General features: G+C 40.5%; 1 protein-coding gene across 1 annotated transcript; it reads right to left on the reverse strand.

Moving 5' to 3' along the window:
• Window positions 1-27,389, reverse strand: LOC104250515 (coagulation factor XIII B chain). Its single transcript, XM_059822165.1, has 19 exons — window positions 27,187-27,389; window positions 25,224-25,424; window positions 24,539-24,724; window positions 23,917-24,093; window positions 23,577-23,753; window positions 21,707-21,886; window positions 21,271-21,363; window positions 20,422-20,604; window positions 18,373-18,576; window positions 17,704-17,886; window positions 16,799-17,006; window positions 6,555-6,622; window positions 5,239-5,427; window positions 4,644-4,832; window positions 3,447-3,623; window positions 1,967-2,149; window positions 1,013-1,213; window positions 510-707; window positions 1-368 (listed from the first exon to the last, which is right to left on the reverse strand). Exons 1-19 carry the CDS (start codon window positions 27,266-27,268, stop codon window positions 355-357), a joined length of 3,093 nt encoding a protein of 1,030 aa, XP_059678148.1. The 5' UTR covers window positions 27,269-27,389; the 3' UTR covers window positions 1-354.
• Window positions 27,390-27,938: the final 549 nt, after the last annotated feature.

Below are 27,938 nucleotides of genomic sequence, written 5' to 3' on the forward strand. Positions count from 1 at the left end.
TCAAATTACCTGTGGGCTTTAATTTTTGTCTCAGTATGCCACCAAAGCCAGCCTATTTCAGGACACAATTGTTAGTAAGAGTAACAGTGAGATCAACATCGAAGGGCTAAAATGTAAACACATTTACAAAATGTAAATACATTTACAAAAAATGGATAAAATGTGGATAAAATGTAAACACAATCATCCAATAACAACAAAGAAAAACAGTAACAAATTCCAAGACAGAACATTGCCTCAGCTGCAAAAAAAGCACAACAAAATGGGAAACGCGAGGAAAAATTGAGCTCAAATCACTGGGTTGGTTGAGAGGTCTCTCATGTCCACAGCCGGGCTCCTTCATGCCATTTCCATTTATCCAAATATCCCTGCAGCATAAAGAGAAAAAAGGGGAGAAGGCATGAAGACCAAGCCTGACACACCGCAGTGGTTCCTCAGAGCAGCGGACAGGCAATTTCAGCAAAGCTCCTTCTACAGCCCCCACCGTGTCCTCAGCACCGAGCACTTACATTCACATGTAGGATAGTTAATCTCTCCATCCAGGCACTGTGCTCTAAATTTCTCAGGGCGTGAAACTTGTCGGTACCACCGTCTGCATTCAAAGAAAATATAATCCCCAGAGCGATAGGTGGAAGTGCTCGACCAGCTGGATGACTGCAGTTGAATATTGTTCCCTTCCATAATCCTCTCATGCACCGTACAGTTCTCTGCAAAAAGTACTTTCGTTATTTGCCTGTAGACCTCACAGTGGACAACCAATGCTCTGCAACTGTTGGTACCACCTGAGAGCCCTTTCCCCAGCAGTCTTTCCATTTCAGGAGCACCGGTCAACGGCTTCTTGGGGGCACTGCCCCTCACCGCCTGCAGCCTACAGGGTGCTCCCACGCCCTGGCACCTTGCTACTACTTCCCCAGGCGCTTCCACAGCAAAGCTAAAGGCTTTCCCCTCAGCTTCAGCACAACAAATGCAACAACACAGCGCCTAAGCTGTGGCCGGAGTGGAGAGGACTTACTTCCTGGCTTGCACCGTGGATATTCTAACGTCCCCTCCATACACTGTGCTCTGAAGGGGGAAGATGCCGGGTCTTCCAAATACCCTCTTCTACACCGAAATTCAATAAAGTCACCCGATCTGGAATACAGCTTTCTTCTTGCGACCCATTTGAGCTCAATGTTGTTTCTGCCCATGTCGTCTTCAGATGCTGTACAGGCCACTTGAGAAAGGCAAGAGAAGAGTGTCATCACTTCATACAGACACACCACAGGTAATTCTTTCCCCCCGCCCCCTCGGACCTACAGAAGTTCTTTGCGTTGCAAAACGCTCCCAGCTATGTGCTCTGACCCTCTGCTACTTGTGACAGGAAAGACATTCACATCCAAGCAAAAAGGAAAAAAGACCATGGCTGAGACCCCACGCAGAGCTATGGAGAAGCCTTTGCACTCTGACAGTCACTCAGGGCAAGATCAAAGCATGGGTGGGGGAAGTCACCAGGCACCAATGAACTTCCCCATGTCTTTTTTGAGATCCCTCCTTCCCTAAGCACTTCTCTAAATTCGTTTCCTCACGGCCATGTCACGGACGCAGCCCCGGATTTCCCCAGCGCCGCCACGCACTCAGACCCCTCCTCCCCACTCACAGCCTGCTAACCGTAGCACTGTCCCCAACTCGGGAGCACTCGGGAGCCCTGCACAGTGATGGTGACCCCCTCATGTGGGGGGCTTCAGCCAGACTCCCCTCCTCCCCAACCCGTTGTGGGGGCGAGAGACAGCAGGCGGCAGAGGGGACTACACAAGCTAACTTCAAGCAGCAGCTCCTTCTGGACGGCAGAAGGACTCGTTGTTCTGCCCTGCCGGCATCGCAGCCCCAGCACAAGTGCTGCTGCACAAGCGATGTCCTCGGGATCTGAGAAAAAGATGTCAGGAGCAGTCACGCAGACTGTGGCCACGCAGCACGTGCTTCAACGTACCTAGGCAAACTGGGGGGCTTGTCCACTGCCCATCAGTACAGGTGATATACTGAGATCCTTCCAGGACATAGAGGCTTGGGCATTTGTATTCCAGAATTGCACCTTGTGAATATTCTTGCATGGGGAAGGAAAGAAGGTCTCCATTTTCGATAACTGGAGGCGGGCCACATTTCCCACCTTTCCCTGGAAGAAAATTCCCAGTTGGAGAGAAAGCCATGAGAGTTTTATTGCAACGGAGGCCTGGCCACAGATCCTACTGGACAGGACGTTGGCACTGCTCTGAGAGACCCGGAGGAAAGCAGAGAGAAAACCAAATACCTGGCAGGTGAAAAAGTGCAAGGGATTCTCATTTTTCCTGTGCTGGGACTCGCAGCTGCCAGTTCACCCCGTTTGTCCACGGCTGAACTGCTTGCAGCTGTCTGCAGGACTGCCTCTCGTCCTGCATAACGGTGTAGCCTTTGGCACAGCTCTTTCTGCAGAAGAGCCTGACACCCACCTCCTCCCTGTACTGCCTGAGCGGTGAGAAGAGTGGGTCCGATTGCAAACGATAATGACTGTCACTGAACTGCACCACTGCAGTCACTCACAGGATAGCCCTAGGGCTCTGTGGGCCACTTACGGCCACTGGGGAGTTCACACATGCCGGTCCTGAAGCACTGCTGCCTCAGGCATTTTTGTGCCTATTCAAGCACCACACTGCTGCCAAGGCTGGCCTTCCAACGGACCTTGCATTGGGAAACCTTCAGAGAAGACCCAGATCCCTTGGCACCAGCACTGACACTCTTTGCACTTGGCATTGTGTTCGGGAGCCACGACATGGAGCCTGGTCTGAATTCATCTGCTTTTTCTGCACCCCTTTCAGCTGCCAGCGGGGTGGTGCTTGGGTCAAATGCTGCTGCATCGGTTCATGTGCTGAAACTTTCTCTATGTCTAATGAAAACAAATGAGATTATTCAGTGCGCTCACAAAACCCTCGGAGGCACCAACACAGTACCTAGGTATTGGCTCACACATCAAACTCTACCCTCAGTTGGTTTAACAGTTGATTTGACCCCATGGCATTCGATCTAGCAACGCGTCGTCTGCCTTATCTGGATGTCAACTAGCGGGGAAGCTGTGGGCTCTGTTCTCCAACACAGGCGGCAAAATTTCTCACTCTCTTCTCATCAGGCAGGCACAGAAAGTAGACTCTAAGAAGTCCAAGGGTTGCGTCTCACAATTAGACCTGGCCAGCAACTGCTCCCAGCCTCAGGGTGGTTTTCCTGAGGGGGCCCTCTCGAGTGAAGCCACCTGGGCAACTCAGCTGGTAAACTCATCTGAACAGATACCTGGGAAAAAGGCTTTTTCCTGAGCGTGCCAGATACATTCTTGCATCTGTGCACAGCAATGAGACTGAAATTTGGACATATAAATGCCACTGAGTCAGCTTCACGACAGCCTCTCGCTGACAGGAGACCGTTTGAAGAGCGAGAGAAATTACCTTTGCACCTTGGCAGCTCTGTCCAGGTCCCATTCTGACACGCTACGGTGGAAGCCCCAGTCATCTGAAAACCTTGCCAGCACTGATAGCGAGCACTCTCCCCAGGCAAATACCTTGACTTTTTAACACCTTGAACTTTGCCACCAGCAATTTCTGGAGGAGGTTCGCACGTCACATCTGAAAAGAGACACTGCTGCAGTCACGCTTGCAGTCGTTGAGGTGTTCCCCTATACAACCGACAGTTAAAGGCATCAATATCTTGTTAAAAATTCTGTCAAAGATGGGGTACACAGGGAAAACAGAAGTAAAAAAGGTAACGTCTTTGTGGAGGAATGGCTTAGTAACAAGGGACACGATCTGATTCCCATGAGCAACCCAGTCTTTGATGAGGGGGAAGGCTCGGAGGAAACCGTTAACTGTCCTTGAAAGCCTGTTGTGATAAGAGACAGTGGAATGGTAAACAAGAAGAAGGAGCTACATCCACGAAGAGGAGAAGTGCTCCTGTGCGTGCACAAGAGCACTGTACCAATCACACTCGCCGCCCTGGCGCGTGAACAGAGGCTGTAAGCCAATTATACAACTGTTGCGGACGCGTGTTCTTGGCATCTGTCTATATATACTCTGTAAGCTTGAATAAAGGGGAGAACGACTATACTCATATTGAGATTCCATCGTTACTCCAGGTGGTTCTCCCTCTCCAACACGTCTTGAGAGTATTTAGGTAAACAAACAGTCCCCTCTGTGCTAACAGGCAAGATGAAGGCAGAGATTCCTATCTCTGCAGGTTGGTGCTTGTGACCACTCTCCATTTGTACAAGTGACATAATTTCCACCCATCATTTGAAAATTCCTTTCACATTCATACTGCACTCTGGCACCGGGCAGATACCTCTCCTGTTGAGTGCTTGTAATGTAAGCGTTGGGAATTTCAGGTGCGGCTCCACAGCTAACATCTGAAGAGAGAGGTGCGTTTAAGACCAGCAGTGCAGCAAAGTGACAATCACAGAATATCGCATTCCGGAGCACCATTGTTCCTGATGAGCAAAAATGGTTTGCGTAATGCAGAACATTTTCTACAGGTAGGAAAGGAAGGTGTTATGGTCCTTATTCTGCAACGCAAGAATTACACACAACTGCAAAATTACACACAAGGTGTATTTTACAGATCAAAATTATTCAAGTATGTTGCATATTTACCAGCAATACATGAAGGAAGCTTGATAAGCCCATTAAAACACTGCTTGATAGGAGAGGCTGTGAGTTTAAATCCTGTCATGCACATAAATCTCTGCCACTGACCACTTTGAATCAAAAATGTGCGTCTTTGTCCATTGGAGAGAAGTAGATTTTGGGCTTCCAGTTGCTGTTTTGTAATGGTACATGGTGCTAGGGGAAAAAAGAAAAATTAAACATGGTGGAGTATGAATCTTTGGATTCATAGGATGTCTTAGCAAACGTAATCACTGGGGGAAAGAGGCTGACACCACCGTCAGTACCTGTAAGTGGTTGCACAAGTTCTTGGAAGCACAGACAAAATGTTTATCTGCTTGTAACCTTCCAGACAGCTCCAAAATAGTCACGATAAAAACCATGACTGAGCGTAAATGATTTTTGGGACGCTAAAGCCCAAGATCCACAAGTTAAGAAGCGTTGATCCCAGGGATTAGTTTTGGTCCATTACAGACTTGGTAATCAAGCAACAAATGTAAACCTAATTCCGAAACTCCTACTTTAAGAATTATTAGACTTGTCTACCAGTACAAAGTCAACCAGAAATAAAAGTTACACTTACCCAAACATTGTGGCGGTCCAGGTACCCAGATTTTTTCATGGCATGTTACCCATTCTGATCCTGATAAAGTGTATCCAGGGTTGCACATGTACTGCACTCTGTCATTTTCCTTATATCCTGATTTATGCCCGCTAACGATTTCTCCAAAGTCAATGAGAGCTGGGTCTTCACAGGCTGCTCCTGCAGAAGCTGTGCATAGATTCTTATTATTTGACTGCACACTGCCATTTTCTTCTTATCCTGATTTACCCCGCTAGGAATTTATTCAAAATCAATGATATGTGGGTGTTTGCATGCTATTCCAGCAGAAACTGTGCATAAGTTCTTGTTAATTGATACATACAGGACACTACTGACAGCTGCAAATAACGGCATTACACAGGAGTTAAATAATATTCCAATGACCTACATCCCTCCATCTGGGACTACACTGTACTAATAAACAGCACTATCTTCTTGCGCTAAGAATTTGTCATCATCTTTTCACTATTTTCACAGTCTTTGCATTAAAAAAAGTTACTAAACTAAAAAAAATTTAATGGAAAATATGAATATACTTCTGAATTTCTCAGAGTACAGTTCGTCTTCTAGCATTATACTGGAATAAAGTTTTACACATGCAGTCACTATTCTCAATTTTCTTTAATTCTACTAATACATCCATTTGTCCCAGATTCCTAAAATTAGTTCCACCATTTTAAAATGAAAGAAGTTGGATCATTTTTTGAAAGTATAAGGTATATACAAGAAAGCACTTTTAAAGGCAGAGGGGGAAAAGAATCTTGTTGTGATGAATAGATTTAAATGGATCAATCATGGAGTTTAAAACTGGTTATTTTAATAAAGGTGAATAAATATATTCAGTGAAGACCTCCTTCAGGCAGCATGTTTTTTGTATCATACAACTTATTCAAATAACAAAGTACCTATATTTTTAAAGAGATGTATAATGTTTTAAAATCAAATCAGTATTCTGCATTTTTAATAGTATCTATTTAGAATAATAGTGGTGAAATTGAAATACAAAGGAATTTATATGGATTAATGTATTTTAAGTGAATTATGACTTGTAATAAGTTAAGTTCTTTATGACAGTCATTAAGTTCAGGCACAAGGCGAAGAAGCAAGCCCATACAAGAAAATACAAAGCAAATATTCTCAAACGCATAGTTCTAAATTATAACTCTCATTCCAAACTTCTGAAAGGAATTCTATAAAAAGTAAACTGCATAGTTTAGGGGGGTTTTCCAGTTAATTTTTCTTTATTGTCACCAGCTACATCAGTTACAAGCATAGATTTCCATTTAATAACTTACCTTTACATATAGTACAGCCTATCCACAGCAGAAACACTACAGTGTGGCTCAGCAGTGTCATTTCCAAGCTTTAGAATTTAAAGACATCCTCTGCAATGGAGTTGATATTTACTGTACTCCAAATTGCACTACTTGCATTCACTCCCATGATTCCTGAGGCTGTCCTAGTAATCTCCTCCCCTAATTTTCTTGAAACACAGCACGCAATCTGTACAGATAAATTATGCAATTATTGCAAAAAGACTGCAATACTTTTTTCACAAAACTTTTCAGACTGAACTTGACACAGAAGCATTATGAAACCCATAACCAAAAACCTCATGGTGTGTTTATAACACACAATATACTGCACTTAGCTTTTCAAACTTAAAATTTTGTTATGGGCAAAACCACCTTATATGTGGAGCCCATAACTTATTATCAGTCTGCTTAAAATCTTAACAGCATAATAAAAATACTAAGTTATTGGTAGTCCACTTCCAATAACGCTAACATTCATAGTCCAAATTAATGCAAGAAAGCCTCAGTAATGCAGATTTAAAAAAAAAAAAAAAAAAAGAAAAGAAAAAAAAGGTTTTTTACAGAAAAAACTGTCCTATTACCTAACCACTTCCTCTAGTGTTACACTCATCCTTCCCCTGCTCCTCTGGTTGATAGCACTAGTCTTTCTCAAGGAGGTTAGCAAGACAGGAGAGAAATGCCACAGTGAATCATTAGTGTACAAAGGTTTTTGCTGGGAAGAGTTCAATGCAAGTAGCAGGGGTCCCTTCCTCCTAAGTACTGAGGTCTCCTTGAGTTTACATGTATGTATTTTCTTAATCACAGAATCACAGAATTACTAAGGCTGGAAAAGACCTGTAAGATCATCAAGTCCAACCATCAACTAACACTACCATGCCCACTAAACCATGTCCCACAATGCCACATCCACACATTCCTTGAACACCTCCAGTGAGGGTGACTCCACCACCTCCCTGGACAGCCTGTTCCAGTGTTTGACCACTCTCTCAGTAGAGAAAGTTGCACCTCCCCTGGTGCAACTTGAGGCCATTTCCTCTTGTCCTGCTGCTAGTCACTTGGGAGAAGAGACCAACACCCACCTCTCTGCAACCCCCTTTCAGGTAATTGCAGAGAGCGATGAGGTCTCCCCTCAGCCTCCTCTTCTCCAGACTGAACAACCCCAGTTCCCTCAGCCGCTCCTCATAAGACTTGTGCTCCAGACCCCTCACCAGCTTCGTCGCCCTTCTCTGGACACGCTCCAGCACCTCAATGTCCTTCTTGTAGTGAGGGGCCCAAAACCGAACGCAGTATTTGAGGTGCAGCCTCACCAGCGCTGAGCACAGGGGCACGATCACCTCCCTGCTCCTGCTGGCCACACTATTTCTGATACAGGCCAGGATGCCGTTGGCCTTCTTGGCCACCTGGGCACACTGCTGGCTCATATTCAGCCGGCTGTCGATCAACACCCCCAGGTCCTTTTCTGCCGGGCAGCTTTCCAGCCACTCTTCCCCAAGCCTGTAGCGTTGCATGGGGTTGTTGTGGCCAAAGTGCAGGACCCGGCCCTTGGCCTTGTTGAACCTCAAATACCGTCCACTTTTTTGGATCCCAGTCATTCAGCATCTCTGTTCACTAAGATTGATTTTACCTGGACAAGACCAAGGTGCACTTCTGCTGGGGCTACTGCTTGACCGCTGTGGTTTGTTTTTATAGTCTTTGACCTCTGTTCATTCTCATGTCATCCCACAATTCTCCTTTCCCACACCACATTTTAGTCTCGAGTCATAGATAGGTCAATAACTGCTTGTTACCAGTATGAATAAAGGTAAACTAAAACACATTTAGGCAGCAAATGGGATGATCGCTAAACAAATGCTATCACAGCTAAACAAGCTAAAATCAGCTCAAGACAAACCCAGGCAAGCCCAGAGATCCTCCATTGTCAAGTCAATGCAGAGTCTGTGTTCTTTTATTAGCAATGGCAAAATTTGTATTTATTGGGCTACACCAGCAGGACAACTTTGACTGAACAGAGATCTATCCTCATGTGAAAATGCTGTGATTATTTTCAAGATTATTTTCTGTGGAATTTCTTACACAATCTTCTTTTAGGACGTTCTCCTTTTTTCTTCCGGTACATTTGCTGCTGCGAACTATTGCGAAACACAGGATTAACTAACATAGCAATCAACTTTGAGTTATTTTTTTCTTCTTTCAAAAACACATGTGGCATTATTTTGTTTACTGAATAACATCCATCTGATGACCAACAGATATTGCTATTACCGTATACACTAAATGAATTTTATCATCATTGATATGCCACTTCATACAACTGGCAGAACTTCAAAGCACCTTGCAGATAGGCTTTTTTCTAAAAGTCCACAAAAGTCTCAGTGACAAATATCCAATATTAACACTTATATTAACCATTTTTTTAAGGAACTAAGCACATTCCTTAGAGAAAACCAGGAATATAAACATGCAACTAATATTTCTAGAGTCATGTAACATTTATTTGTATTTGACGTTCTTACATGGTAGTCCAACATGATCCTAAGCACGAACTGTCATTTATGGAGTCCTGGTAGGTTGCAATACAAAACAACAAACCCCACAAACAGTATATAACAAAGCTTTCTGGATTTTTCTCCGAGTCCAATCTTTGTGGCTCACTTCTTCCTCACCTTCTAATCTTCCTGTGCTTCAGAAAAATTGGTCTCTCACTCAGGAGTATTTCCTTTTAGTATAGTACTAAGAATGAAAAAGTGAACTAAAAGAAAATGAATTTCCACCTTATCTGCCACCATCCCTGTCCCTTTTTATAGGTCATTAACTTTTATAGATCTGTATAGGTCATTAACTTTTGGCCTCATTTGTAACTCAGTCACTGGAAAACACCTAGTTACCTTTTCCAAATAGCAATTGCTGATCAGGCAGCTATTTCCAATAAGTCGGCTCCAAAATGGTTGCATAATTTTTATTACACAACATGTAGATTTCTTTCTTTCTTTCTTTTTTTATAAAAAGACAAAAGAAAGTGTTCTTCCTATTCAAGATCATGTTTCCTTATATTCACTTGAGAAAACACAGGTACTGTTTAAAATCTGATCTCCACACCAAGGCAGAAGAGGACTATATTCACTGTGTACAATCACTTTGGCTTTGCCTTAATATAGGAGGATGCTCAGCAAGACCACCCTTCTTGCACTGGTGCCATGGGCTGAAGCCTACCTGAAAGCATTGCTCAGGTTAGTGAGAACCCGACTGCCTTCACCCAGCTCTGACTAGGTGACTCTGATATGAGATGGATAACAAAGAAGCAGCAGACAAACTTTGCTCTTTCACATTTGCCAACTTCGCACATTTTGTAACACACTGGGGGTGGGAGACCAGAGGTTCACAGAGATTCTGGTTACAATCTTTAATTGGACTCACGTGTAGATAAAACCAAGTATCACAGAACCACAGGATCACTAAGGTTGGAAAAGACCTGTAAGATCATCGAGTCCAACCATTACAAAAAAAAAACCCACAAACCACCACCCACACACAAAAACCACCTACACCACACAGCTCCATGCCCATCAAGCCACGTCCCACGATGCCACATCCACACGCTCCTTGAATACCTCCAGGGAGGGTGACTCCACCACCTCCCTGGGCAGTCTATTCCACTGTGTTACCACTCTCTTCAGTAAAGAAATTTTTCCTAATATCCAGTCTGTATCTCCCCTGGCGCAACTTGAGGCCATTTCCTCTAGTCCTGTCACTAGTCACTTGGGAGAAGAGACCAACACCCACCTCTCTGCAACCCCCTTTCAGGTAGTTGTAGAGAGCGATAAGGTCTCCCCTCAGCCTCCTCTTCTCCAGGCTGAACAACCCCAGTTCCCTCAGCCACTCCTCATAAGACTTGTGCTCCAGACCCCTCACCAGCTTCGTCGCCCTTCTCTGGACACGCTCCAGCACCTCAATGTCCTTCTTGTAGTGAGGGGCCCAAAACTGAACACAGGATTCGAGGTGCGGCCTCACCAGCGCCGAGTACAGGGGCACGATCACCTCCCTACTCCTGCTGGCCACACCATTTCTGATACAGGCCAGGATGCCGTTGGCCTTCTTGGCCACCTGGGCACACTGCTGGCTCATATTCAGTTGGCTGTCGATCAACACCCCCAGGTCCTTTTCTGCCGGGCAGCTTTCCAGCCACTCTTCCCCAAGCCTGTAGCATTGCATGGGGTTGTTGTGGCCAAAGTGTAGAACCCGGCACTTGGCCTTGTTGAACCTCATCCAGTTGGCCTCAGCCCATCGATCCAGCCTGTCCAGATCCCTCTGCAGAGCCTTCCTACCCTCGAGCAGATCAACACTCCCGCCCAACTTGGTGTCGTCTGCAAACTTGCTGAGGATCTTGGGTCTACAATATTAGAGAGGCCACCAGCAGGTTATGCTGACCATCTAATTCGTACTGAAAAGAATAGCTTCTCAGGACAAGGGAAGGGGAACTCCATACGCAAATGTCCAGCACTGTGTAGAAGACTGACCCCACTGTGTGTAGGGGCAGCCAGAAGCCAGCACCCGACACACTGACTGGTTGGAGTAAGTGACCCCTTCTCCTGAGACCACAGTATTGGTTTAACATGGACCAGAACAGCAGGGCCTTTGATTTGTCAGCGTCATAGAACAGAAAGCTTACAGCAGAAATTACTACCCTCTTGCTCTACCAAACCTGCTGCTTAGTAAAAAAAATTTAAATTATATGCCGCTGAGTGGTGTGGTACTGCTTTTGCAGCCACTCTACCCAAAATTCCCCGAGACAACTACCTTCCCCTTCTGATATTAGATATTTGATTGGAGACCCGTGATACCTGACTGACTTTAAAGCCCAGCAATTTCATGTCAGGACTTCAGAAGGTAAATCACCACTTACTAAAACATAGGAAATTGCTCTGAATTCTACTTCCAACAAATGTTGTGGAGACTGACTTTAATCCCTTTTCTTCCATTTTCCCCTGTTCTGCTCTTTAAAGAGAAGGGTCTTTTTACACTCACCAAATAGTCTTATGCTTCATCCAGAGCTCCTCAAAGGCAACAGATCTGGGCAACAGGAGGGCAACAGGCACACCAGCTTTACTACATGAAACATTTTAAAGCCAATATAAGTTGTTGAAACTTCACTGGGGCACAGGTTCACTTTGATTAAAATGTGCTTGTCTGAATCAGCACATACAGCACTCAAAACTTTGACTGTTACAGGAATTGCCCTGATCTGTGAGTTCATATCCAGACAAAAGTCATTTCCTCTATTATGTACCATGGAGGCAAGAACTTCACTGGAAAACAGAAATTACAATCTATAAATAAATCTGAATGCCTTTTGAGCTGATATTTGCAAAAAATGCGTAAGCGCAAGGTTGGCACGCAAGGCCTCTCTGTCACGACAGAACAGCAGTTTTAAACTGAAAGAGTGTGGATTTAGATTGGATCTAGGGAAGAAATTTTTTACAGTGAGGGTGGTGAGACACTGGAGCAGGTTTTCCAGAGAAGCTGTGGATGCTGCATCATTGGAAGTGTTCAAGGTCATGTTGGATGGGGCTTTGAGCAACCTGATCTAGTGACAGATGTCCCTGTTCATGGCAGGGGGGTTGGACTAGATGATCTTTAAAGGTCCCTTCCAACGCAAACTATTCTATGATTCTACGATAATAAATAAAAGGCTGATCTTGAAAAAATTTTCACAAGCCAAACTTGGCACAGAAAGTTTATCATATCATCTACTTACTCCCAAGCCAGCACTATTACTGCGAAATGACAGAGTTGAGATCTATTGCCATTCTGATGCTATTGGAAGGCTCTGCTACACAAGGAAAGGCACCAGCAGAAACATAATTATTTTTATCATGCCTCACACAACCAAAAAAACCCCATTCTTTTCTGAATGTTTCTTAAGAAGACAATGCTGGTAGGAGACCTCATTTCCAGTTTTGGGAGAGTACAGGGAAGATGGAGCCATACTCTTCTCAGAGATGCACAGTGATAAGATGAAAGACAACAGGCACAAATCTGCAGCAAAAGAAGTTCCAGTTAGATACTAGGAAAAAAGATTCACCATGAGGGTAGACAGACATTGGAACAGGTTGCCCAGAAAAGTTAGAAAGTATCTCCTTGGAGATATTAAAAACTCAGCCAGACAGGGTCCTGAGCAGCCTGATTCTTATTCTGCAATTCTATGCTTAACTATGCAGAAAGCCAGCAAAAGTTCAGGACTGTTAAAGGGTTAAATTGAGGTCTTTGGTATGTTGATGGTTATTTTAAAAGTTATTCTAGCACCACTGTTTGGTAAGTGTAAGCAAATAATGTCAAAGATAAAAATTCTTTCTCTGCTTTCAAATACACTTAGGAGGTCAGAAACACTCCTGGGCTTGTATGTCACTGAGTCTCATTTGCACTATATACTCCACGTACACTAAGCACAACGTTTTAGCAGATGTGATTTCAGCATCCCACCCACACTAGGACAACAGCGTGCATGAGGTGTGTGCCTGCAGCAGCTTCTCTGCTACCACAGCAATGTGTGTAACTGATCTATGTCTTCCCACACTGCCTAGCCACGTTTGCATGAATATATTCTGGGAAAATTAAAGTAGTGGAAAGGAGTAATTAATAAACTTTCCTTACCTTCCAAAAAGCAACTTGATCACTTCTTGTGTCTTCATTAACTTCTGTAAGAATTCTCTGTTCGGTTGGTTTTGTAATGTTCACATCGTAAATCTTTCTTTTTCAAGATTTCACACAGATATTTCTGAGCTTTTTCAGATTTTGAAACCCAAGCTGTAGCTCTAATTTTCTTTCACTTAATTCTGCTGTGCTAATTAACAGAAATAACATAGCCAGAGATTTCAAATTGCAAGCAACAAGTTTGTATTAAAACAATTTGTGCAAAAAAATTGAAAAGGGGAAAACGAAAGAAAACCATGTTCTCTTTACCAGAGAAAATACCTGGATGCTGTCCTGAACATGCTGAAGGGGGAAAAAAAAAAAAAAAAGAACAAAAAAAAGAACAAGAGAATTAAATACACTAGCACAGACTAGTGTTAGAAAGCAACTGGGGAGATGTTGATGCCATCAGGCCTGGAATGGGCACCAACGATGCTCTATCCATTTGTCTCGTGTGTTTCTCCCTGCTAGCCAGAGAATGTGCCATCCCTCCCTGCCCTGAATAGGTCTTCCAGACCATAGTAACAGGTTGGATCTCTCTGGTATGGTCAAGACTACAGATTTGGGATTTTGGCCTGATCTAAGTTAAGGTGATCAAGCACAGAGCAGCTTGAGTGGTATCCCAGGTGAGTCTCAATTATATCATGTGCAGACCTTATTACACTTTCTTGTTTATTGATCGTCTTTTCACCATGCTTGTACTTCCCTTTCTCCACCCCAGTCTCCTTCCAAATAAACAACCTGCCCCAAATTACTTTTCCCCCATTCGTCCCAGTTTGCTTACATCTGTATTCAAATTTGTTCTTTCTGATATTGATACCTAGGTACGTTGACCTTGTGTGGTGTTACTGATATGGTCATGGATGCACTAGCTGCCTTGCAAGATTTTGCTTACAGATCTAGTCCATCATGTAAACACCCTTCATGTTCAAGGGAAATAGAGTTTTTCTTCTATCCTCATAGACATAGGAAAGATTAGGATGTAAAAACTCAGAGACCGAGATGAACTTCTAGGTATTTTGTCCTGAGTGCAAATACTTTCTGGATGCATAGCAAGCCTAGATGGCTGCTATTATGGTAACAATGCTCAATACACCAAAATTTACTGGTTAAAAACTTATCACCAATCATTTTGTTTAACCGAGTTCTTACATTATCTCTTAACTGAGAAACGCTCACCAATTCACATTACAATCGTGGTTCATAACATGACCTAGATATAAAAGCTATAGTGAACATCTAGTTCAGCTCTACATGTCACACATCAAACATGCATTATATTAAATTGCTAAATCTCGTTGTTATTTGTCTTCATTTTTAAATATCACTTTATAAAGCAATGACTTTTAAATACTTTGAAAATATTTTGGAATGCAATCATAAATAGCATGTAAATGCTATTTTTATCAACCTTTTTCCCACCAAATGGTTGGATGGGTTTTGATTACGTAAGCAGAATTTGTCTATTTCTTGAATGCTTTAATTTCTTTGTTGTTTTATTTATTCACGTAGCACTCACAAAAGCCTTGGAAAACCATACGGAACAGCATAGAAGCAATGATATCACAGAAAGATGGAGTTTAAAGACAAAATACAGAAGAGATGCTTACAGTGACTTTTTTATTAAAACATACAAAAATGGATGTGAGGCAAACATTGTCTACATACCTGAATTTTCTTCATATGTTCACATAACATGTTTCAAGGCACAGCCCCAAGAGTACCAACATCTCTGGGCAGAGCCCAGAGAGTTGGGGTGAATGGAGTCAAATCCAGTTGGCGGCCGGTCACAAGCAGAGTCCCCCAGGGCTCAGTTTTGGGGCTGGTCTTGTTTAATATATCTATCGATGATCTGGATGAGGGGATTGAGTGCTCCCTCAGCAAGTTTGCAGACGACACCAAGTTGGGCGGGAGTGTTGATCTGCTCAAGGGTCGGAAGGCTCTGCAGAGGGATCTGGACAGGCTGGATCGATGGGCCGAGGCCAACTGGATGAGGTTCAACAAGGCCAAGTGCTGGGTCCTGCACTTTGGTCACAACAACCCCATGCAACGCTACAGGCTTGGGGAAGAGTGGCTGGAAAGCTCCCCCGCAGAAAAGGACCTGGGATTTTGATTGACAGCCAGCTGAATATGAGCCAGCAGTGTGCCCAGGTGGCCAAGAAGGCCAACGGCATCCTGGCCTGTATCAGAAATAGTGTGGCCAGCAGGAGTAGGGAGGTGATCGTGCCCCTGTACTCGGCGCTGGTGAGGCCGCACCTCGAATCCTGTGTTCAGTTTTGGGTCCCTCACTACAAGAAGGACATTGAGGTGCTGGAGCGTGTCCAGAGAAGGGCGACGAAGCTGGTGAGGGGTCTGGAGCACAAGTCTGATGAGGAGCGGCTGAGGGAACTGGGGTTGTTCAGTCTGGAGAAGAGGAGGCTGAGGGGAGACCTCATCGCTCTCTACAATTACCTGAAAGGGCGTTGCAGAGAGGTGGGTGTTGGCCTCTTCTCCCAAGTGACAAGTGACAGGACAAGAGGAAATTGCCTCAAGTTGCACCAGGGGAGGTTCAGGCTGGGTATTAGGAAAAATTTCTTTACTGAGAGAGTGGTGAAACACTGGAACAGGCTGCCCAGGGAGATGGTGGAGTCACCCTCACTGGAGGTGTTCAAGGAATGTGTGGATGTGGCATTGTGGGACATGGTTTAGTGGGCATGGTGGTGTTAGTTGATGGTTGGACTTGATGATCTTACAGGTCTTTTCCAACCTTAGTGATTCTGTGATTTAAGTGTCATAGGAAACCATACAATGTAGTTGGACTGGATATTTTAATAGTTTAAATTACCTCAATTAGCAAAACAAAGATGCTTTCTTGACCTTTTTTTAAGAACAATATTTAACTACTAAGTAGAATTTGCATATTTTTAGGTTTTAATTGGTTTCATAAGGCCATTAAACACAATCTTCTTTTTTTTTTTTCAATACTTGCTTTTTTTCCTTGTCCCTCCAGCCTTGTCCTTTAGAGGCTTCTTACCTGTGAAAGGAGACATGGGTGCTGTTAAGATGTACAAAAAAATAGGCCTCTCTTTTCTCTCTGTAAAATTAGAGTTTAACATCATTTAACATCACAACATTGAAGGGCATGAAATTAAATCTCAATTTAGCTATATTCTGTAGTCACAAAAGCATTCATGCTACCAAAACCACCAATATCCTCGCAAAGGGCACTACTTGCTCAGCATCTTCTCGTCATGGCACTTTGCTCAAGTCTTCCAGATTGTGATGCATCCTCAAGTTTATCACTGTAAGCCTTACAAAACTCCTTCATCCTAAATTTTCCATGCATATGCCAATATTGCATTCTTCTGCTGCATTCCCAATCCTCATACCACAAAGCACTTTCATTTCCCTTCTTCAGCTCAGACCCAACAATGACACCGCACACTCATTTCTTAAAGCTGACTGTAGTGATCTTGAAAATATGAAGCAATCTTAATTCAGCTGTTAAAGAACATGTACATACCTTTCCTATAGGCTTTCCTGAAGTCCATATTTATTTTTCTCTTTCAACACATCTTGGATACATCAGCTGTCCTCTCTTACACTGCACTTGAAATAAAGTTGTACCAGATTCTGCTCCAAAATGGTTCTGCTTACAGTAAAATCCAACATAATCCCCATGGTAAAAGTAAACTTGATTCTCATAGAACCCTTGCAGCAGCACATTATTTTTCTCCATTTCATTTTTTGACAAAGTACAAGGCTCTAAAGAAGAGAAACTTAATCAGTGTTAATAAATCAATGATTTTTGAAATAGCATCATTTTGACCAGCCTGCACTAAAGCTGTAGATTATTTCCCATTCTCTTAATATATTATACATGAAATCACTGTATTTTTAGATACTGTAGGCATGTTATATTTAAGAAAAAAAAATAGAAGCAAATGGAAACTTGTCTAGCTTGAAACTTTCATCTCTAAGTGAAAAAAACCAGAAGTTGAAATCTGAAAGTTCTAGTTGACAATACTCAATTTATACATTCTAAGTATCCAAATTTGGAGTTGTTCAGCCTGAATAAGAAAAGGCTCCGGGGAGACCTTATTGCAGCCTTTCAATACTTAAAGGACACTTATAAGACAGATGAGGACAGAATTTTTAGTAGGGCCTGTAGTGATAGGACAAGGGACAATGGTAGATTCAGACTAGATATAAGGAAGACATTTTTTACAATGAGGTTGGTAAACTACTGAAACAGGTTGCCCAAAGAGGTGGTAGATATCCCACCCCTGGAAACATTCAAGGACAGGTTGGAGGGGGCTCTGAGCAACCTGATCGAGTTGAAGATGTCCCTGGCTCCTTGCAAGGGGTTTGGACTAGATGTCCTTTAAAGGTCCCTGCCAAACTATTCTATGATTCTATGAATTACAGAGAAATAACTGTTTATTTGTCTTATCATACCTACCTATACAAACTGGTGGTGAAGTCCACTGTCCTTCAGAACAGTAGATTCTCTCAGATCCTTGCAAAAAATGATAGTCAGAGCAACTATACTGAACTGAAGAACCACTGTCATATTGGATCAGGGGTGGAAGAGTAAGAGCTCCATTTGCAATAGAAGGTGGAGAGTCACATTTTTCTGTAGGCGCTAGAATAATGTTAAAAACATTTGAGAAACATTCAGCTTAAGAAACTAACAAATCAGCAGCTTTAAATGCCTGTCAACACTAGATACCTATCGACTCTCAGATAGTGTATTTTCTTACTATTTCATTACATCTCAGATTAGAATGCGAACTCCTGCTTAATTCTAACTGTAAGAAATCCCTTTTGTGCATTTAATTGTTTACAGCTGTCTTTCTAGAGAGCTTTGAGTTCCCTGGGCTTGGAGAAGAGCTCCTCCCTCCTTTCTACAGCCTTCCGCATCAAAGGAAGGCGTACTGTTTTTCTGTGCTTGGACATATTTAAAAATATAGCTGTCTTGTGCAAGGATATCTGTGCATATCTGTATTGTTGAACCCTAAACATCTATTATTTACAACAGATTCTAAGCCTGCACTGCCAAAGCAAATTTTTTCTAAATAGGTCTGAGATTGTTTAATTAAAAAGGCAATAAAAAAAAATATTGTTTTACCTTGCATAATGCATTTCGGATATTTCAGTCTGCCGTAGTTACACTGTGTCCTCCCAGGAGATGGAATGGTAGTCTGGAGAAAATTGTATCCCTGTTTACATTCAAATTCTATGAGATCACCATGTAGGAAAACTAATTCTTCCTGTCTCCATTTCAACTCTATGTTGTTGCTGTTCATATCAGCTACATTAAGAGTGCATGGTTCTAGGAAATAAAAGTATACTTCAGTAAAAAGCAACCTTAAATGACTCCTTAGCTCCCTTTTGTAAGAGTCAAGAAAGAGAGATCTAAATCAATAGTTCTAAACTGGTTTTGAATCTTGCAAGATGATGATCTATAGTTGCATTAAAAAAAAGAATGCAAATATAAAGAAATGGGCTGAAGTAACAGAAATAACATGCAAAAAAAAAAAACCCACCAAAAAAAACTTGGAACAGTAAATCACAGAAAACACACACTTCTGACCAAAATCCAGTTTCTACAAGTATTTGTAAACATATGGCAGCCTGGGTTTACCATCGAAGAAGAAGAGAACTTCTCTAGTAACTTGAAAGGACTTTTTATAATGAAAATAGTAATTCGTCAAAAATAACCTGTCAGATTTGGCTGAAAGGTTTGCTAAGTCCTTCAAGAACAGTAGTAGTCAATACACAGTAAATTTAAACTATTAACCTAAGGAAGTATTTTGACAATGGCCTTTTCTTTGCTTTTTTCTTTGTTTTGTCACTATTAAAATAATTTAGAGATCTTCCAAAAACCTTTTGGAAGTTTTGTGTTCTTCTTTGGGCTTTTTCAGGTTATTTAAGGTCAGTATTGGTTTGGTTGCTTTCTGACAGGTTTCTTAAAATTTAATGCTGGGATCACATCAGGTAGCCTAGCTTCCATTAGACGGTTAACTTTTGAAACCACTGTTCAACTTCAATAAAGCTTGATAGAGGAACAGTTATAAAAATAAATTTCTACAAGTTCCACGAGAATCATTGCCTGATAGAGGCCCTTATTAATGCTTTGCAGAGGGAAAGGCAAGGAGAAATCAGTTATTACACGTTCTGATGACAGCACCATAACAACAAATTTGTATGAATATTTTCCTGAACCTAACTACAGTAAGTGCTCTTTCTGGTCTCATTAGGTGAGGGTTGAAAAGAAATCTCAGAAAACATAGAAAGGATGATGTGGTTATTTGGATGCTTAGGAGACAACGCTCATAGGAAATGAGTTTTCAATGTTTCCAAGGATTTGTTAAATTTGAGTATTCAGATCCAAGAATGCTGATCTGGACCTTTCAATCCAGATGAGATACATTTTATTAATTTAGAAATAAGTAATTAAAACTGAACTGGTTATTTATTTGCATTTTCACAGTAGATTACAAACTTAAAGTGAAGTCAATTTAACAAAGGATGCTAGCAAAACAGAATTATTTCATTACAGGAAGGAAGGAAAGGTAAACAACTCTTGTAGATCATCAAAAGAAGTATTACTGCTAGTATTGGTAAATCCCTAATGGGAGTTCTATACATTGTTTTGAACGGCGTACATAAAAGCAACACAGAAAAATTATAAAGTCCAGAATGAAATGATAGATATAAAGACCCATAATAAAAACAAAAGCTGAACGTTTAAAAATGAAAGTCCAAGAAGTCATTATATTCCTGGTTAATCATATCTAAAAGCCATTTTGGCAATGCCTGCTGTCATTCCTTCTAAACACCTATTGAAGGACAGGAAGAAATTCGCTGAATGGAGAATATGGGAGAAAGAAATTAGAGAATCCTCCTAGGTAGCAGGGATAGCTATGTTCTAGAATAGCTCACTCAGGTAAAAAGAGGAATCTATTTAACTAGGTGTTTGTTAGAACAGGCCAGCAGATACCTAGCAGGTGTGGCCTAGGTATATTTGATTTTGGTTCATCCTCATGTTTCTGGAATCTTTATTAACTCAAATGAAAGAGAAAAAGTAATCATGAAAGGATTATCTAGAGGTTCTCTCCAGTTTTACCTTTCTATATTACGTATGATAAAACTTTCTTTTTCTTACAAGACTTACCTAAGCAAGTTGGTTTTTCGGTCCAGTTTCCTTGTTCGCAGTAAACAGTACTAGGTCCATCCAAAAGATGGTAACGCTGACAACCATATTCTACTGAGGAACCATTTTTGTAACTTGTCAATAACGGACCAAGAACAACACCATTTTTAATCACAGGTGGAGAGGTACAGTCTTGCTGCATTTCTAATACGAGGTAAGGAGATATGTAATTAGATCTTTAAAACAACGTTAAGAATGGCGAAAGTATCAGACTGATAGTAGACTAAGCAAAAAAAATTACTTACCAATAAAATGTAAACCAATATAATTTCTTTTTTAAATTTTGTTTTCAGAAACTCTACATTTGCCTTACTGAATTGCAGACAGGCATTCTATTTCCCTCTGTGTTCCTCAACTATATCTGCTCTTGAATCTTGCTGCTTTTACACTCAATATAGACTAGCTCTTTTTTTGGGATGAGACTGTCTGTCTTTGTTGTGTGGTTCAAAATAAACAAAAGAAACCTCACTGGAACTATTAATCAAAGGATCAGCAGAATAGTCATGAATTTGCATGTTCAGACAACATTAACAGAAAGGGTACAGAATGACTGAAGGTAAATGTTAATGTATGAAATGAAATTACAAATACAGCACAGGCTTTTAGGTGAGTTTATGATCACTAGAAACATGCAACAATGGCCTTTCATTCATTCAAACTGCTACATTGACATCTGTAGCACAGGAAAACATTTTCAAGAGTAAGGAACTGTACTATAGCAAAAGAATAATAAGAGTAGTCATAAAATGCCTATAATAGCATTGGAGAGCATTGAAGTCCCTTTAAAATAGAAAAGCTATGTTCACCTACTCATATCTTTATTGTGGTATGTTTTGCTTGCCCTTATTGCTGCATCTTCCTCGAGTGTTGGTGGTGCTTCAGATTCCCGTTTATCCATAGTTCCTATAACCATAGCAGAAACTTAGAACCAGTTTTCTCAGAAATAACTCATTTTCAAATACCAAAACAGACAGATACCGATGCAGTGTAAGTTGTAATAAAATTAATATTCCAAGGGAGAACTACACAACACAGATATCAGTTGAATTCACCTAGCTCATCTTTTCACTTTAATCTGTGAACAACAGATTGGCTGCAAATGATGCAGCACTTTACATCTCAAGCATTTTAACAGAGGAGGACATAAACAGTTTTGCATATATGGAAACTGAGGCTCTCCAGAAAATTAAGGCAGTGTTTGAAGAATCATTTCTGTTCAGTTGTCAGTCTTCACAAAAGTACTAACCAATACAAATAGGGGGTGATGTCCATTTTCCTTTTTCACACTGAATTTCCTCAGGTCCTCTTATTTCAAAGGTCCTTTGACACTGTATACGAATTTTGTCTCCATTACGATATGTTCTTCTAACTGTGATGACATGGGCATGAGGAGGAAGCGGTGGTGGAGGACACTTATTTTTTACATCTGAAAATATAAACCCATATTGTTTTCTCACTAATCAAAACCACATAAACAATTAATTTTATTATATGGCATGCAAGCCTATCACTTGAAAGACATTTTTGGTTGATCCAGAGTACTTGCTTACTCCCATTTTCTTAACAAAACGGGAGACCCAAACAAAAAAGTGATTTTACATTCAACAAATATAAAATAGAGATATTATGCTATTGCACTGCTATAAACAAATTTGCAATTTCTCCACATCGACTTAATAAAATGTTCTGTAAAGGACTTCAAGAAATAGAGATTTCCCCTACCCTCCATTGATACAATATTTAAAGCAGGTTATGTATTCATTCTAATGCTACAGAAGCAGCAAAAATCATAGCCCATTTCCTATCCCCAAATTAAGTTTGTGATTACTGTATCCTCAAAACTAGATTTAGGCCATGTTTTCATTCTCCTGAGCAACCTACCTTCTCTGTGCTCACTCAAGAAAAATTCCTGCTGTATCATCAGAATAAATACAGGACTGGGGTCCTAACACATGCCATTTAATTGGGAGATTCTAGTGCATTTTAAACACTACTTTATCTTCTAGGAAGGGAAGATGAAATTCATCTTTGTACTCAATCACATAGTCTTCTCCAAGATTAGCTATAAAGGAATTACAAAACACTATTTTTACCAAAAACTGTGCCTAACACAGTATTTTTTAAAGGCTAAATATAATATTTTATTTTTTTAATCTCAAGCACCACACACATGAATATTAAACTTGCTTTACAAAACATTCTTCATGGGAAAAATTCCTGTGAAAATATTTTGGAAGAGAATACCATAGATTTAGCTTAAACCAATAAAAATGATTGATTGTCCCATCCGCTGTCATCAACACCTGGCATCCCCTTTATATAGAGAATTTGTTACTATGAGGCAGTGAGATGTCCTAAGGCTCAGAAGTAATCTTCATAAAGGGGACAATATCCAGACAAGACAATGACCAACAACTATCAAGGTATGTTGAAAAATATTATAAATTCTCAACTAGACTAAATACTGATTTTTACTGTTTTCTGCTGTATACTACATCTCATCTGGTTCACTAGACCTTTCATTCTTTTGAAAGTTTCTTTTCTGAGAATCGCCATTATTCTCCAATGATGGAGGAAGCGATAGCAATTGCTAGAAGTCTGTTTCTGTCTTCAGATGACCTTTCTAGTAAATTCTGTTAAAAACATGTATAGATTGGTGAGGCTGTAAAACTCTGAAAAGTACCCCAGTCCCCAAGCTCAGGAGGAACTTGTTACAAATTTTACTTTTAATGACTCTCAAGAGGCATGCTCCCACCTCACAAGGCAGGATTAAACATGCTTGATTAAACCTTCATGTAATCTGAACATGGCTTAACTTGAGCTTCAGGGGCTGAACAACTTCCCTGTAACTTGATTCCTGCTTCTCCAGGATACAACCTCAGCAAGAGACAGTATCTGCTCTATTGCCGGATTTAGTTTTCAGTGGACTCCAATTATCATTGCCTCCCTCCCTGCTGCCTTGGCTCCATACCTTTCAGTTAACACTTTATTTCTATTTAGGCTATGAACTGGTACAAAAATCATATTTTTATTTTATATTTATAAAGCATTTCATGAAAGAAGGTGCTAGTCTTTCACTAAGAATTTGACATAGTAAAACTATAAAAATAAGGTACCTTCACACACTGGAGGGTCTGGATGCCATCCGAAATAGTAACATTGAATTAGGTCAAATTCACTGACAGAATAATTTTCCTCACAGAAAAAGTGAACTACATCTCCCTCTTCATAGATTTTCTTCACAGGATAGAAACCTCCATGTGCTATTGCTCTCAAAGAGGAGCAAGATATTTCTAGGAAGAAAACACACAGCAGTGAAAACTCATTGAGGAAGGCTTCCGGGCCTGCCCACCCGCCTGCCCCCGCCCCTTATAAAACAAGCCATTTTGTAAATTTTTGTTCATTTGTAGAATAAAGCACATTTCAAACAGAACTATTTTCCAGCCCATTACATACTAGTGCAGTTTGGAGTAAGGGACCACCCGTGTGTTAGACACACTGCTTCTTCTGTAGTGTTTCCTCCTGCAGTATAATATCCCTCATCACATTTGTATAGCAGCGTTTCATTCAATCGAAGCTCTCGTTGGGCTGTGAAGTAGCTGCCGTGTTGTAAATTGGGTACTTGACACAACTCTTAAATAAATAAAGCATAGGCATAATATTAATTGTTCTTTTCACTTCAAGTTATTAATCCAAAATTTTCCTTAGAAACACCTTAAAAGTGGTAATATCCAAGGCAAAATCTTTGCAAATAATGAATAATTAAAAATGCAGTAGTTTACACAAGTTTTCCAGTCATCATTCGGGAAGAAAGTTCGGATGGCAATGGATTTATTTGAAAACATACGATTTCATCTATGCTGATACCTTCTACATAAAATTTTAACTATACAAATTCACAAAACTAGCAGCATGTGAAATCTGACAACTTCTTCTGTTGAGGTACAGCTGAGAACCTACTTTAGGTGTACTCGGACGATAACCTGACATAGGCAGTTCAGCCCTACAGGTACAGCAAGGGCAGCAGAATTGTATGCATATAAGACAGATTATAAAGGAGAAAAAAGTAGAATCCTACCAAATTTTTTAGTACAGCTTGGCTGGGAGGACCATCCTTCTGGCCGACATTGTACTGTATCTTCAGTACCACCACTTGGAGTGTGGTAGCCTGGATTACATTTGTATTGCAGTTTCTCATGTATTTTGAAGTACATTTCTGTACCGTAAAAAAAGCCATTTTCCAAAAGAGGCTTGTTACATTTTTCTAAATGAAGGGAGACAGCTTGGTTAGAAAGAAAGAATTGGTGGAATATTTTTGTTCTCTGAACAAAAGAAGGGGGGTTTTAGCTATCCTGATCTAATCTTGTTTTCCTGACCTATTGAAGAATCTCTACCCCAATCATCAAATGGATGCTAATAACATGGAACATGACAACCAAGGAATCTAGAGCCAGGGAGGCTCTAGAGGATATACATCTGAGGGGAAACTATCTGTTAGTTTTCCCAAAATAAGGAAACTGGGCAACTTTCTTGGTGTCCTTATGAAAACATATATGGTAAAAGCCCTTAGAATATGTATTATTGTAAAAGCATTCCACAAACATATGTAGTTTGTATACATAAAGGATTGATTTCACCTTGTTGTCCTAACTTATACATTTTATCCCTCCTGTTACACAGTTTCTGTTCCTGTATGTTCAAGGAAATCCAGCTAAAACAGTTTCCTGCAAGAAGCAATGATGAGATTAATAAAGCTAACTCACTGTAGCACTGTGGCACTGGAGACCATCCTTTTGCTGTACAAGTTATTCTTCCATCTTGATTCCCAGTTTCAGTTGTATAACCAACCATACAGGAATAAGAAAGTTTTTTTTCCTTATGCATAGGAAAATAGTAACTTTTGAAATTATAATAGTACTGGGCAATCTTTCCATTTTCTATGTGTGGCAAATCACAAGGTTTATCTGCAAAAAGATAAACATATGTCTCACTAAAAACCTCAGCCCAGATATGAACTTGTTTTGCATTAATTTATTTAATATCAGTTGGATTGATTCAGGCTTTCGAACAAGGTGAATGAAATTCTGAATACTTACAAGCATGAAGGGTCTTGTAAGACTTACTGAAATTAAGATATATCACAATTATATCAGCTTTTGTTCTTCAGGTTCACAGGAGTATCAGCTGTAGAATGAAACTTCCTAATGTGAACTGGGGAAAACTGATGCAGGACACATTTATTTGACTCTTTATTTAGCCCAGAAGATGTAAGCATGAGCACCCTTTGCTGCATAAACATACTGATGCCTGCTCCAAAATCCAGTGACAACAGTGTCAAGATTAGCTATGCCATAGCTCCTCATTCAGGAAACATTATCAGAAGAGTATGACAAACTGCCAGGAGGCAATATAGGAGTTAAATTCCCTTTCTTCAGCAAGTTTAAGAACAGTGTCAATGGAAAAGAAAGAAGAAATAGAGGTTAAGGAAAGCACAAGCAAAACTGCCATTAAAAAAAACCCAAATAAGTAACAGGAGAATACCTTTAAAAGGAGTTGTGCTGAATATGACATTAAGTTATTAAAAACACCAAACAAACCAAAAAGCAATACTTATGTTCGGATTCCTTATAAATTTATCCTTTGTGTCTCAAAAATTCTCTCCATGGCATTACAAGGCAATCTAACCTGAAGAATCAAGTGCTAAAAACCAAATCACCAACTATGAATCTCAGTAATTGGGCAGAATTTTCCCACAAGTTGGCATTGCTGTGTTCACCCTACACACATCAGAACCAAAATAACAAACTACTGCTCCTTCATTCAATGTCACTAGAATTTACTGCATTTACTAGAATTTTCTGCAAATTTAGTATTTTTACTAAATAGAAAGTGCCAAGATAATTTTTTTAAATAATTCTCCCTTCCTCACACAGCCACTGTATTACATCTAATTAAAAAAAAAGAAACCACACCCAAACCTGAGGATAATTAAGATTTTTAAGTAACTAAAAGACAGATATGGTTGGTACCTACATACCTTTTGTTCGACTTTCCAAAGGGTATCAGTGTAATTTAAACTGCTTTGCATAAGGACAAAACTGTAGTTAAGACAGAGGTAGTTGCAACGAATATGTTGGAGTTAAATATACATTAGCAAATACAAAATGAAATGCAAAAAAAGGGACACCTTTGCAGTTAAAGGAGGTGTACCCTCATATACAGTCCACAGCTGTGTGAACTTGCAGTTCAAGTGGTACATAAACTATATAAACCCAGGAATTTTAAGCAAAACTGAAAATAGGGATAAGAAATGAGGAACCACCCCAGAGTAGCTTCTGCAGGTTCTGTTTAACTTCCACTCTTCTGCTTTGTGGTAAGCCAAAACACTTCAATCACCAAGACACTTCAATATATAAAATGTTTTAATAGTACAAAATTCAATTTGTATGAGTGCCTCAAAACCACTCAAATACATTTAAAAAGAAACTTCTGAATAAAAAGTCTGAACCTTTCAATATTACAGCTTTGAAGCTTAGATAAGAATCTGTAGCCCTGAGCTACAGCGACAGTTGAATCATGATCATCAGCCATCTCACAACAAAATTATATTTAAAAAGCAATGTTTACTCTTGGTAAAGCTATGGAAGACCTTGCGCTTAAGTTACCTAGACTGCATGTTCTAGATTCAATGTACATTTAATTAGCAATAGAATTCAGCATATTTACCTTCTGCAAAGAGTTTGTCTGAATACATCATAACAAGGAAGAAAAAACAGCTTTTAAATCTCATCTTCATTACTGTCTCCATCAACAGTTTCCACCACCTGTGAAAACTCCCAAGTATTACTTTTGTAAATAATTAACTGGATTTTCAAAGGTATTCACAAACACCTTAGTGTCCATGGTATTTTGTAACAAGTTATTTCACTGAAAACACTAGTTTCATTTATTTTAATTCTCCAAATACCCTAACACTAGACTTGCAGAATTCTACTTCCATTTGGCATACTTTACATCAGCAAAGAGGACAGAATTCATCATTTTCTAGTGAAACCAGGCAACAAGCTTATGAAACAATTTAAACTAATGGAACACTGTTCCCCTCAGAACCTCCTGAGTTTCAAGTTTAAAGGGCATTCTGTTATCAGATTATTTACCTTGGCTGAAATAAGAGGAAATGGAAAATTCCCCCCTCCTCCAGCCGACCCCCATATAGCCAGTCAGTTGCATTCTAAATATTATTCATTCTGGAGGCTCTTACATTAAGAACATAGCCACTACTATTACCTGTCTGTTGGGTGTTGTTGTATACAGCTAGCCCCTTTTGAGTCTTTTTTTAAAGAAAACAGAAAAATAAAACAGAACCTTATTTACAATACCTTATCACCTAACTGACTAACGGCTACCAGTTGATTTAGCATCACGTTCCACCCTTCAGAGGCATAATCTTTTAATTTGGAAGTGTGAGGTTATAATTT

The sequence above is a fragment of the Gavia stellata genome, chromosome 10 (assembly GCF_030936135.1).
Source record: "Gavia stellata isolate bGavSte3 chromosome 10, bGavSte3.hap2, whole genome shotgun sequence".
Lineage (NCBI taxonomy): Eukaryota > Metazoa > Chordata > Aves > Gaviiformes > Gaviidae > Gavia > Gavia stellata.